The sequence below is a fragment of the Gouania willdenowi genome, chromosome 2 (genome assembly GCF_900634775.1).
Source record: "Gouania willdenowi chromosome 2, fGouWil2.1, whole genome shotgun sequence".
Classification (NCBI taxonomy): Eukaryota; Metazoa; Chordata; class Actinopteri; order Blenniiformes; family Gobiesocidae; genus Gouania; species Gouania willdenowi.
In genome coordinates, this window is record NC_041045.1 from 12912091 (window position 1) to 12927383 (window position 15293).

General features: G+C 37.0%; 1 protein-coding gene across 1 annotated transcript; it reads right to left on the minus strand.

The window, feature by feature from the left end:
- Positions 1 to 48: 48 nt before the first annotated feature.
- Positions 49 to 5345, minus strand: LOC114477974 (leucine-rich repeats and immunoglobulin-like domains protein 1). The gene is made up of 3 exons (XM_028470717.1): positions 5226 to 5345; positions 2365 to 3008; positions 49 to 861 (listed from the first exon to the last, which is right to left on the minus strand). The coding sequence occupies exons 1-3, from the start codon at positions 5245 to 5247 to the stop codon at positions 424 to 426; spliced, it is 1104 nt and encodes a 367-aa protein (XP_028326518.1). The 5' UTR covers positions 5248 to 5345; the 3' UTR covers positions 49 to 423.
- Positions 5346 to 15293: the final 9948 nt, after the last annotated feature.

The following is a 15293-nucleotide window of genomic DNA, read 5'->3' on the forward strand; positions in this document are numbered from 1 at the left end:
CTAATGTACTGAAACTTTTATATTCTATTTTAACTTTTGATTGCACTGTTTTGTATTGCTTTTGGATTTTTCATCATTGTTGTTATTGTTCCCTCGAGACATTTGCACTATACCTGTAGGTGTTATATTATATTTTAGTGCATTATTATGCATTTTAAAATAAACATTTTTCTTCCAATGGTTTGTTTCGCGGAATTGCATTGTTTTGTGTTGATATTTGACTTGAAAAAATAAAAAAATATTTTAGTCATTCATGGGGGGGGGCGTAAAAAGGAGCTCTGTGATTGGTTTGATCCTCATTACCTTCACAACCTACAGGTTAGCTCCAGTATTTTAAAGTTACTTATTTAGACTCTTTGTTTACTATTACTACTATGATCAAGACAACTTACACTTCAACTTTGTGATATTTAATAAAGTGTCTCAGTAGTCGGACTCGTCTGAAAACTCTCCCTGCTGCGTCCAGTGAAGACCTTTCTTCTTCTTCTTCCTCTTCCTCTCGCCCATCACCATGGCAGCCAGTACGGTGATGAGCACTGTGATTGTGATGATGAGGACGGTGACCGTCTCTGCCACGCACAGCTCGGCGTCCACGTCCATCAGCCGGTAGTGGCGTAGCACTGGTGGCGTCCTGCAGCTCAGGTTGTGGTAGTCGTCCAGGAACAGCCTGTGGATGCTGCGCAGCTTTCGGAAAACTCTCTGCAGGTCGCAGTCGCAGTGCCAGGGGTTTCCCTCCAGCAGGATGTGCGTGCTGTAGGTGTGGATGCTCAGGAAGCTCTTAAAGTCAATGCGGGACAGCTGGTTTCCAGCAAGGTTCAGTAAAGTCATGCTGGTGAGCGGCTTGAATACGCCCGTCTCCGTCTGCACAGGAAGAGACAATGTTTAGTTATTTTGCTTTATTTCACATTTTATACATTTGTTTCTTATTTAGTACTTATGTAATCACAGAATTACCTAATATCATGTATCTAAAATTGTTATCTCCTATATCATCTCATTCTATTTTTACTTATTTCAAGGAATACCCACACAGCATAACGGGAATATACAGACTTACATGAAAATACTCTTTCAGTCCCGATATGATACCGATATTGCAGCCTTGCGTATCAGCCGATACCGATATTGATCCGATATCAGCATGAATCATACATACTTTTATTACTTATTTTGTAGTGTGAAATGTTAGAAAAGGCTTGATCACGTGATGTTACTCAAACAGAGAACAATAGTCAGCAACAGTAGGTATGAGGAAAACTGACCCATTTATTATTAACCAATTGGTTACATGAGTTTTAACCTCCAACATAATATCTACAGTATTCTACAATTGAATATAATATTAAAAAAAATTAATTTGAAAGAAAAAAAAAATTGTAAATTCGGAAATTTGAATCCGATATTTGTTTTCAGGCTGATATCGACACCCCTAATGCTGCGTTCACACCAAATGCGTCTTCTGCGGCACCGGACGCGTCTGCTGCACGAAACATTCCGCAGGTTTCGCAGAATCAAAAAATGTCCCCACATGCTTCATATGCATGTTTGAAGTGAAGCCCCGCCCACCCGCGACACATCCAACTCGGTGAGTTTCACCGCCAGCTGAAGCGAGGAGCTGCACACCTTTTTCTCCTCTCATAAACATAAACCACAAGTGAAAAAAGCCGGTGTGATTAGCGGCTAATGCTATCCTAGCTTAGTGCCGACTTTCAAATATGAAAACTGCAGCGATAACTTTTACCTGCTACTCAGATTCTCCTCCACGCCGAATCCTTCCTGGTACGGGCCCAGTTATAAAGGCCGTGTCATACAGCTCCAGGTGGTCACACACAGCTTCTACTCCATGGTTGAATGGGTGAACAGACCGGTGTCCGTGCTGACAGCCTGTGACGTCATCATCAACAAGGACTCTGATTGGCTTTTGTCATGCGAAACAGCCGCAGGAGTTCAATATTTTCAGCTCTTGCGAATGTGCGGATATATGACGAAAAAAATCAGGAGCGCACTCGCGCGGCCAACGCTCTTAACGTGCGGACCGCACTGCAGGACAGATTTCGCATCTGGGACACATCTATCCATTGACTTTGTATGTAATCTGGACGTACGGACATTTTGTGATGCATTCGGTGTGAACGCAGCATAAGGGTCACATTAGCTGCGTTTCCATTACCCTTGGAAATGCGCAAAATTTAAATAGCGCAATAAAAACACCCAAATTAAAAAAAAAAAAAAAAAACACAAATATTAAAAGTTGTTACGCTTTCATAAGGAATTTCGTACACACAGTTGAATAGTGTCTGGCTGTATTCTTTCGCATTCAAAACTTTTGCGGCCTGATTACAGCTCTATCTTATCCTATCTTACCTGGCTGATGTGATTCCCGGCTAGATCGAGTACTTCCAGCGAGCGCAGCATTGAAAAGATGCCGCTGTGCAGCGCGGTGAGCTGGTTGTCCTGCAGGTGGAGCTGTCTCAGGCTGCTCATGGAGGCGAATGACCTCACCTGCACGCTTCGGATGCTGTTAGCACTGAGGTTTAGCCTCTGCAGGGCGTCGAGGTGAAGGAAGCAGCGTCTGTCCAAGATGAGCAGCTGGTTGTGAGCGAGCTGCAGCTCTCGGAGCAGAGACAGTCCCACGGTGAAACCTTCTGTCAACACGGAGATGCTGTTCCAGCTCAGATCCAGCTTCTGCAGGAACTCCATGTATGAGAAGGCTCCATCGTGCACGACGCTGATGTTGTTGTTCTGCAGCAGGAGGACTCTCAGTTTGCGGTTGTTGCTGAAGGACTGCGGGAGAATGAAGGTCAGGTTGTTGTCGGACAGATCCAGCAGCTCCGTGATGGACGGGATCCGCTCTGGAAGCTGAGTGAAGCCGGCCCGGGAGCAGATGGAGAACCTGAGCTCTCCCCTGCAGTCGCAGCCTGTTTCACACCAACTGCTGCGTGAGCTGCAGCTCACCAAGGTCAGATAGGTCAGCAGCAGGAGCAGCGACATCATGGCTGTGAACGGCTCTGAAAGACAGAAGAAAACATGACAAGATATTTAATTTCACCTACAACCTCCATGCATTGCCACAAATTACACACTGATGTAAGACCAACCATGGATACAGACTATTAGTGACGATGCACATCTCCATTTTGTCAAATAAGCTATCAAAACATTCTGAAAAATCACGAGATTTATGCTAATTGGGAACTTTTAAATTTTTACCTTATTAAATTTTTTCTTTCCCATTAATTTCTATTTAAAATTTCAAGCCTTTCATCCTCCAGCCATTTTTCAACCCATTTCAACTTTTTTTCAACCTTTTTGCTAATTTTCAGCTAATGCTGTTAATGCTATTGCTAGGTTAATGCCAATGCTAGGCTAATGCTAACGTTAAAATAATGCTAACATGAGGCTAATGCTAACCCTAGATTAATGCTAACACTAGGCTAATGCTAAGGCTTGGTTTATGCTAATGCTAGGTTAGTGCAAACACTCGGTTAATGCTAATGCTAAGATAATGTTAATGCTAGGTTAGTGCTAATGCTAGGTTTGTGTTCATGCTAGGTTTATGCTGTTTGGTTAATGCTAATACTAGGTTAGCGTTAATGCTAGCGAATGCTAAGCTATTTCAAATGTATGCTAATTCTAACTAATGCTAAGCTAATACAGTGTGACGTGAGCCAGCACCTGTATCTTCACTTGGATATTTTTTCAGGAAATGCAAATATTCTAGTTATTATTATTATTGTTGTTTATTTGTATACTGTATATACAACAGGATAGGTAAAATTCAGAGACAAACTTAACTTCAGGGCGTCATTGTATATGACATTACATCAGTGGTTCCCAACTTTTAATTAATACAAATTTACTTAATGAGTAAAATCAAAACAAAAAAGAAAACTATATAATATTTATACAAAAAGTACACAAAACGACAACAGAAATGCACAAAAATATATAAAAACGCTACAAAAACACACAAAATGATTCCAAAAAACATACACTGCAGAAAAATACACCAAACGAATACAAAATGGCTGAAAACTACACAAAAAAAGATACAAAAAATGCACAAAAAGACAACAGAAAGATACAAAAATACACATAATGACTGCAAAAAACATACATTGCAGAAAAATACACCAAACAAAAAAAATACAAAAATGAGTAAAAAAGAAAAAAAGTGAAGACATTTATAATGCACATGTCCCATACAATTAAACCAGGGAAATTGCACACGCTATTTTACTTTGCACCCACAATTATACCCCTTTATATCACTACAGAGTACAGAGTATGTACACCTCTTTGTACATCCAACCTTCAAACACATACTCATTTGGTCATAACTGACAACTCTACTTAAGCTCCTCCCACTATATGAATACATACTTCCGACGGGCACTGTACTAGTAAATAATGAAAAAAAAATAAACATTAAAATGTGATAAATAGGCACAGGTCACGAAATGTATAACATTACTTTACACAATAATGATGAGGAGGATTACTTTTACGGTAACTAAAGAAATTGCATAAGAAGGATTGACCCACAAACAGGAAAATAGATCATAAAACAGGCTGACACGTTCAAAAAGTCTGTTTAAAAGGAAAATAAAAGAGGTTTAAACATTTTCTCCACATTACTCTAAACAACACAGAGTCATGGGCCCAATATAAATATGAAAAAAAATGGCTCTAAAAAACAAAAATACACACAAGGAAAACAGAAAATGCCCAAAATGAAAGAAAAATAAACCAAAATAACGAAAATATATACATGACATTCAAAACAAACAAACAACAACATAATACAAAATGAAAGAAAAATTTACAAAATACCACCAGAAACAAACAAAACGACAACAAAACCACACAAAATTTGAGAAAAAAAAAATACTAAATAAAGCTAAGAACACAGATAAAACAACTAAAATACACAAATGACACAAAATACATGAAAAAAAAACAATAAACACTCACAAAATGACAGTAAAAACACACAAAATGAGAGAAAAACACAAAAAACAAAGGCAAATACACACAAACGGCAACAAGAATTTACAAAAAAGACAGTAATAAATGCTCAGATTGGTGACTATTCTAAATGCTGAAATGAACGTTAATAATGTGACCCTCAGATCAGAGACAACAACATTCATGTGGCCCTGCTGGTTAAAGGTTTATACTTAAAATAAAGAACAGAAGTAATCCCAGTGATGAACAGGACTCACCAGCAGCTGCTCCTGTTTCCATCCAACATGACCAAGCAATGAAAAGAAGAGCAGACAGAGCAAAAACTCGTCAATTATTGACTAGCAGAGCTGCTCTGAGCTGGTGACGGTGATTGGACTCAAACTGGAGCACACAGACAATCTATCTGCACTTATTTATAGTTGGGACACGTTTAATCCCCAAAAGGAGGAGCATCAACAGGTTTTCCTGTGTGTTTCCACATGGATTATCAGAGAGGATAAAAGCTCCTCATACATGGCTTTGTAAAACTTCAACAGAGAAAGTGTGGATGGGCAGGGGACAAGCATCTACAGCAGACAAAGTGACAAAGAGACTCCAAAAGCACACAAAACAACAAGATACACACACAAAATGACTGCAAAAATACACAAATGACAGAAAAATACCCAAAATGACTTCAAAAACATCCTAAATGACTCCAAAAGCACAGAAAACAACAAGAAACACACACAAAATGACTGCAAAAATACACAAATGACAGAAAAATAGCCAAAATGACTCCAAAAGCACACGAAACAACAAGAAACACACATGAAATGACTGCAAAAACACACAAAACAACAAGAAACACACACAAAATGACTGCAAAAATACACAAATGACACAAAAAATACAAGTGACTTCAAAAATAGCCACAATGACTTCAAAAACATCCTAAATGACCCCAAAAGCACAGAAAACAACAAGAAACACACACAAAATGACTGCAAAAATACACAAATGACACAAAACATTCAAGTGACTTCAAAAAAACCCAAGATGACTTCAAATACAGCCAAAATGACTCTAAAAGCACACAAAACAACAATAAACACCTATAAAATAACAACAAAAAAGACAGAATGACTGTAAAAGTACACAAACAACACACAAATACACAAAATGACTCAAAATACACACAAAATGACAAATATTCATTAAAATGACTCCAAACAAAGACAAAATAACACAAAATGCTCAACAAAAACACTCTAAATAAAAGGATAAGATACATATAGACAACAAAAATACATAAATCTACTCAAAAACCACAGCTAATACACACAAAACATCAACCAAAATATTAAAAAACACACAAAACCTTTTTTTTTTTCTCCCGTGTTAATACTCAAATTGGTCATTATTATTAAAATGCTGACACAAATGTTGATCATGTGACCCTCAGATCAGATATGATCGCATTTTTGTGACTTTGCTGCAATAAAAGTTGCATGTCTCTGATCCGAAGGAATATTTCAAAATAAAAACCCAAAATAGAAAACGTGCAGTGACTCCAACTATGAGTATCAAAGGGGGTCAAAGGTCAGGACGAGATGGATATTATTATTATTATTATTATTATTATTATTATTATTATTATTATTATTATTACAACAATGGGTCTAAATGCTGTTCCTAAATGCTGCAGGGGGTAAGAAGCATGTGGTCGTGCACATATTTGGTGACTGAGGTTCAGGTTTCAAACATAGATCCAGTTACTGTGTTCTCTTCTTCATCATCATCATCATCATCATCACTAGGGTGCATCAAACCCCACAATGTTTTAAAACCAATCTGTCCCTAAAAGTTTAATTATATTCCAATAACCAAAATAAGAAGCCTTGCTAACTATTTGGTAAATCATGGTATATTAAAGGTTAAAATCACTCATAATGGGGTAAAAATGTGAACATTTCAACCTTGATGTGAACCCCATAAATATAAATTGATTTACCAAATATTTAGCAAGGCATCTTATTTTGGTAATTGGAATATAATTCGACTATAGGGACGGATTGATTTTAAAACATTGTGGGGTTTGATGCACCCCATTCTTCATCATCATCATCATCATCATCATGAGCTCCAGGTACTTCAGCACATCCACATGTTAGCAGATGTGTGTGGGATTAGGAGCGTTGATGTGATGAAGGATCTTAATCCCTGTGGAGGATTAAACCTGTGACCTCCTTCCTCCTCTGATCCCACGAAAGCATTCACGCCTCGGCAATGGTAACAATCGCATTTCATTCATTTGAAAAGTAAATTAAACAATATCAACTAACTAATAAATACAATTCCTTTTATTTATTATTTAATAGATACAAATATTTCAAAAATTGATTAAAAACAATTCAAAATTAATGAATTAATCTACTTTATAATAATAATAATAATATAATTCATATTTTTTTAAATGTTTAAATTTGTGACATTTCTACATTTTCAGAGAAAAATATAGATTATTTTACACGTTTTAAAGTCACAAACTTAAATTCATAAACAATATGTTTTTCAGGTTTCTTACTATAACATAATTGATGTTTTTATTTTTTTTAACACGTTTTACTGCGTTTTTTTTTTTTTTTTTTTTTTTTTTAATTGTTATTGTTTACATCTGTCGTGTTTTAATCGTTCAGCCTTAATTTGAAACGCTTGAATGACATCATTTCCTGTCCTACAAACTGTGAGATGAGTGGACACAATTGAACTTTTAAACTTTTAAAGGTCGTCTAAAAATATCAAATACGCAAACCACGTGGCGTTAAACTAACTGATATAAATAATATCAAACATACAGGAAAATAAATCCTATTTCACAATAAAATTACACCCAGCGGAAAAGCAATTTGCAACTCGCATTTTAAAAATATAAAGTGGGAAAAAGCTTGTTTATGCCACTTTAAATTTTGTATGTATAATAAAATCAGCAAAATACATTTAAAAATTTTACATAACATGTTAATTTGCAAATATACCAATAAGAGCGACAAATGCAAATTTTGTTTAAATGAACCTCAAAACGGTTTTACATTTATTTGACCAATTCAGGTTATTATTCTGGAATTTTGTTAAGAATTATGTTTACAACACAACTCAAAACATGATAGAAATAACGCCAAAATATGTAGATTTTTTTATTTTTAATAACAAAAATAAATCTATAACTTTCATAACTGGTCTCGTAATATTATTGGCAAAATTCCATATTCATAAATCGAAATTCTCAAACACCCTTTTGTTCCTTTGAGGTTGTATTACTGATTTATAAACTTGCAATAAGTCAATAAAATGTGTAAAATCAAAATAAAATCAATAAATAAATGAGTGGATGAAAGTGTAACTCACAGAGAATCCAGCAGAGGGCGCCACAGGACACATGAAAACAAAGAGTAAACAGAACAGCGACCATAACAGGAAAGATGAATAAATGAGTGAATAAAGGACTTTTTTTTTTTTTAATGTAAATTTAGATTTAAATCTGTAGCATAAATGTGTTATTGTGTGTACAGTGATTCAGTGTCGATGTAAAGTATGATTTAAGGATGAAAAGCAGTGATAAATGTTTGGCCTTTTTTTGTTAGATGAAAGTACACAAGACATGACCTTTGACCTTTGTGTGTCACACACACACACACACACACACACACACACACACACACACACACACACACACACACACACACACACACACACACACACACACACACACACACACACACACACACACACACACACACACACACAGCTTTTAGGTCAGGTGGATGTGTCAGCCTCAGCAGCTTCCTGGAAAACGCTGCAAAAGCGCTGCAATATTTATCAGCTTCATATCAAAGCAAACACACAACAAACACACAAACGCAACAACAAACGCAACAACAAATACACAACAATACAACAGAGAGCAGCTGCTACACAAACAAAAAAACGCAGGAACTGTTCACCTGTTGGTGATTCCAACGCTCCTGTGTTATAGACGTTTACAGTATAGATCTGCTACTGTCCTGTGTTACAGACATATAAGAATAGATCTGTTCCTGTCCTTTGTTATAGACATATAAAGAATACATCTATTCTTTATACATCTGTAACAAAGGACAGTTACTGTAATTTACAGTTACTGTAATTTACTACAAGCATATAAAGAACAGATCTGTTCCTGTCCTCTGTTACAGATGTATAAAGAACAGATCTGTTCCTGTCCTTTGTTACAGACATAAAGATTAGATCTGTTCCTGTCCTTTGATACAGACATATAGAGAACAGATCTGTTCCTGTCCTTTGTTACAGACATATAAACAATAGATCTGTTCCTGTCCTTTGCTACAGACATAAAGATTAGATCTGTTCCTGTCCTTTGTTACAGACATATAGAGAACAGATCTGTTCCTGTCCTTTGTTACAGACATATAAACAATAGATCTGTTCCTGTCCTTTGTTACAGACATAAAGATTAGATCGGTTCCTGTCCTTTGTTTCAGACATATAAAGAATAGATCTGTTCCTGTCCTTTGATACAGACATATAAAGATTAGATCTGTTCCTGTCCTTTGTTTCAGACATATAAAGAATAGATCTGTTCCTGTCCTTTGTTACAGACATATAAAGAACAGATCTGTTAATGTCCTTTGTTACAGACATATAAAGAACAGATCTGTTCCTGTCCTTTGTTACAGACATATAAAGAACAGATTTGTTCCTGTAATTTACTACAAGCATATAAACAAACACAATGGTGATTCCAACGCTCCTGTGTAACAGACGTATGAAGAATAGATCTGCTACTGTCCTGTGTAACAGACGTATGAAGAATAGATCTATTCCTGTCCTTTGTTACAGTTGTATAAATAATAGATCTGACCTTATTTTCTTTCAGAGCTAGCATTTATTTTGGGGGCGGAGCTTCGGGTGATTTGCTAATGTAGCCGTCGGCGAGCTAACAACTGGGACGGACCCTATCCGTGATGTACAGTTCGTGTTTTACACATTTGGTTGTCACCGATCACACACCATCGCCATGGTAACAACTAGGCTTTACACAATCAGGATTTTTGGGGTCAATCACCGACCGAAGTCCTTCGTTACTACCTGATACAAATTCGCGAAAAATCAAACGGTACCATGTTTCTGGACCTCAACACAGCCTTGTGACTGTGAGGGAGTGGAAGAGTTGAATAATTTCCATACAGGACCTGAACATAACATTGCACGCACAGGAGCGTCATGGCGATGCAGACCGAGCACTTGCAGGTGTAAATGTGAGCTAAACTGTTTAATTTAGTCCCTGAACAGCAGCTGTGTCGACTACAAGAGAGTTGGAGATGAAGCTGTGATGCCGACCACACTGGAACTATGTGAAGCCCACATCAGCATTAGCATTAGGAGCAATTACATATTTCCGTTCACTTACACGTTTTCACCTTTGTGCACAAAAATTAGTAAAATAAAGCTGTGTCACGTAAGGCAAACAACTCTTTGGTGTAAATAAGACAATAAAACAAGGCAGTGGCTATCCGTACGGTTGCCCTATCAATATACCGACATTCCATCCGTATGCAGCGCCCCTATTTGGCCAGTTTAGGTCATGTGACTAAGACTAAACGTTACCCTAAACCTAACCAATTGTTGCGATATTGGGTTATAACCTAACCCTAAACCTAAACCTAACGCTAACCCTTACCCTAAGATGCTACGTAGGTGTACTTCGGTAACCGAACCGATAGCACAGGGGGTTGTCTGTACGGCAACCGTACAAATCGAGACTTTCATAAAACAACGCAATGAAAGCAACTACAGAAAGTTTCATCACGACAATGACGTCATTGATTGGATCGGCGAATTAAGACATTACGGCCGATCACATTACTTGCATAAAATGCAAAATATCGGTCGATCCGATATAGCCGATCAGATCGGTTTAAAGCCGAGTAACAACTACATTAGTTGGATGATGATGATGACGACGATGACGACTGAGGACAACCCTCTGTAAAGATCTTCTCACTTTCTTAAAGGACGCAGGTGGAGGGAAAACAAACCGAGTCGGTGAGGCTTCATTATTTGACGACCTCTGAACCAAAACAAACGCGCTGATCCAAAATGTCTGACAGGTCGATGTGACGGACGATTGCTACTGACAGCGCACACGCAAACACAAGCAAGGCCCATGTGTTTGCATGTGTGTGTGTGTGTGTGTGTGTGTGTGTGTGAGCTGGTGTCAAAGGTCATTGATGATCAGTGAAGCGTACCATGACGGGCAAACACAGAGCGTAAACAGCCGTGTGCTGGCCATCTGTTGTTTACATACCAACACTAAGTGTAAACAGCCCCACCGTCTTCTTTATGAAACCTTTACTTACACTAAATGTCTTCCAATAAAACACTTTTTGCCCATTGTGTCAAAACTCATCAAAGCATAAACTCTTTAGTTTTCATTGGTTTTATTCGGTTTCACAGAAGGCACGAGAAAAGAAAGAAAAAGAAGGAAAAAAAAGGGGGAAAAGAAGAAAAATGTGTTTCCATTGAAGGTTCCTTTGTTCTGGAGCTTCCGTGAAATCTCATCCCACGAGACTTCGCCGCAGAAAGACGGACGCCCCAAACTTCGTTATCACACTTTGTATTCCTTTGCAATTTCACGTCTAATGAGGCACTAATCATTTTTAGGTGTAGTGCTAAGAAACGTCCCAGCCTCCTCTTCTGTTTACACGTACTGCATCATGCTTTCTCGGAGAGAAGTGGTCATGTGACCAGGTACGTCACGTTCTCTGACGTATAGTTGCAGATAGGGGTGGGAACCTCACGATAACGATTATCTCACAATATGACGATACTGCGATTATTGATATATTGGTCAGAAATCAATCTACGCTAATCAATGACATAACAAGAAAAAAAAAAAGATTAAGTGAAAAAAAACAGTTTTTATTTTATATCTCTGAAAGACAATAAATTGAAAAAGTGTCCTATGAACAGTGACACTATTTTAGTGCAACATTTATGTAAACAAAAAATAGTGTCTTTCTTACCAGTGACACCATTATAGTGCAATATTCCAGTAAACAATATATCGGTTCCTTCAACAAGACCTACCTGCACATTATAGTGAAAAAACAGAAAAGTTTGTGAAAATAATAAAATAAATCTTAAATCCCAAAAAAAAAAAAAAAAAAAAAAAAAAAAAATCGATAGTGCGAGCATATCGATAATTGATTGTGCGAAAAATTGCGATATATCGCTGTATCAAGATATCGTCACCTAAAAAAAGGGAATCTTTTTAATTCCTTTTTACCTTGTAATCCCATTTTGGCCCCTTTTCCAAAACATTTGACAATTTTTAGTTTTTTTCAGATTTTAGCTGAATTTCTTTTGCCAATAAATTAAAAATGTTCCCATTTTTTGTCCATTTTTGCAAGTTCCTTTTGACACTTTTATCCAATTTTTGTAATTTCTTTCTTTTTTTTCATTTGTCTGCACATGCTGTCAAAGGTTAACACGACAACAAAAAAAACATTTAAAAAAAAAAAATCGATACTTCGCGCGAGCATATCAATAATTGATCGTGCGAAAAAATATTGCGATATATCGCCGTATCGAGATATCGTCACGCTGATATTTGCAGAACACATTTTAATATCGGGACGTCTGAAACGCCTCCTCATGAAAGCGTAAAAACATTTTAGGGATATTTGAGTGTTTTTTTCAAAATTCAGGTGTTTCCATTACCAGTTTTTATTGCGCTATTTAGATGTTGCGCATTTCCAAGTGTAATGGAAACACAGCTTCTGTCTACCTCTACCTCTACCTACCGCCATGCTTACAAAGTTCTCCAAATGGCTTAAGCTGTGTTCAACTTTGTCACTAAGTGTTTTAAATTACTTAATGTGTGTTGTGTTTTTGAATAGACGTGTTTTCACAATGGTACCCTGAAATTTTCCTTTTAGAACTTAGCGTCTTATGTATGAAATAGTGTGTAGTGTGCAGGAGCAAGTGCAAAGCAGCGCTTTTGTTTAAGGTATGGTAACAACAACTTCAAGTTATGTTACTTTGGTTTAAGTATGTGTCTATAGTGTTCAAGCAATGGGTAAAAACTGTAATACAACCCCTTTCAAAATAAAGGCAGCTGCCCTTTAAAATATAATTAGAAAGATTTTCATTTTCACCCAGAACAACATAATCAGAATTAAATAGAAAATCTTCTTTCATCTTTTTTTCCTGTAATAATTAAACATTTAAAATTCCTTTAGATGTGGGCGTGGCTATTTTATTTGGCTTCTACCATTGAATTTGAATCAGTATTACCCCATGCTTGGCTTTTAGTTATTCAGTCATTGTTTTTGTTGTCAGTGTCACAAATAAAGGTCATGTTCATTATTCATCAGGTACACACACGCACACACACACACACGCACACACACACACACACACGCACACACACACGCACACACACACACACACACACAGTGGGTTCCACCTTGGTGCAGGAGAAAGTGTCTGTGTTTGATGAGCTGGAGATAACACACACTGACAGCTCAACGGGTGGATACACACACACACAGAGAGACACACACACACGCACACGCACACGCACACGCACACGCACACGCACACGCACACGCACACGCACACGCACACGCACACACACACGCACACACACACACACACACACACACACACACACACACACACACACACACACACACACACACAGAGATAGAGAAGGGAAGGGTGTGCGTTTTAGGCACAGGGTCAAATAAAGGGAATGATCAGGTGAAAAGGTGGAAAAACAGAACTTCTCTATTATAGATAATGCTGTAATTAAGTCAGTGATACTCAACATGTGGTATTTTATGTCTTAATTTTAATAATTGTTCCCCCAGAAAACCTAAAAAAAGGAAAAAAAATTTTAATCCCTTTTCACCTTTTAATCCCATTTTGGCCCCTTTTCCAAAACATTTGACCATTTTTAGCTTTTTCAGATTTTAGCGGAATTTCTTTTGCCAATAAATAAAAATTTGTCCTATTTTTTTGTCCATTTTTGCAAGTTCCTTTTCACACTTTTATCCAATTTTTGCGATTTCTTTACCCATATTTTGCCACTTTTCATCCAAATAAGCTACCCTTTGGTCCAATAAATAACACTAGTTTGCACAATTTTGCCCTTTTTCACTATTTTATGCCACATTTTGCTCATTTATTCGACATTTTACCACCTGTTTCCTCTTTTTTGTATTTTTTTTTGCAACTCATGACTGCCTTTGGCCAATTTGAGTCACTTTTCACTCTTTTCTTACCACTTTTGGACCATTTCTTGCCAACTGTTACTCTTTTTTTTTCTATCACTTTACTCATTGCTGTTAACTCTGTTCATCTTCTTGGAACGGCAGCTTCATCAAATGGCTGGCTGTGATTGGCTTGATCACATTCAGCAGGCAGGAATGATTTTAATCATGACTAACAACAAGAAGTGACAGTAAATGTCAGGTTTGGCGCTCCACAGGGCTCTGTGTTGGGACCGCTGTTGTTTGGCTTAATGTTATGGATACTTGCGAGATCAAAAATCTGAGCTCAAATTCAGAGCAGTTTTAAGATGCTGTGAGTATTAGTAATGTAATAAGAAAAGAAAATAAAAAAATAAAAAAATAAATAAATCAATAAAATAATTATTTTAAGGACTTATTTTAACGACTACTACTAAAAACATAAAACTAGATTTCAAATATTACTCACACATTTTACCCTTGGGGTCAATCTGATTTGTATTTGTTGAATACATGAATAACCCCTTAATAATGAAACCTCAACGTGCTTTCTAGCGCCACCATCTGGCCAAATCTCTCAATTACAATGAATTTATCTTGAATAGTTTTCATACAAATCTTCTCAACATTAATGACACGAGACTATGAACCCTATTGGTTGTGGTGATGATATGACCTATGACCTTTCCCGCAGTGCCATCATCAGGTCAAACTTTCAGTTTTAGAGTTGGTTTTATCTTGAAAATCTTTCATCCAAATCTTTTTTTTTTTTCAAATTTGCGGCGCACATTCATGACTCTCACGAAAGTGTTGTTGTTTTCATGACAGAATATAGTCAACTCTGCACCTGCGGGTGTGGGGATGTAAGGTCGGCTAAAACACTTTGGGGTCAAACTGACCCCAGACAAACACCAATAAAAAATGTCATTGTGATGATTTCATGCTTAATCAATGTTGGAAAAGTCATGAAATATGACAACTATTATTACTAATTATTATCACTAACATTGAATGGGGTCAAATTTATGA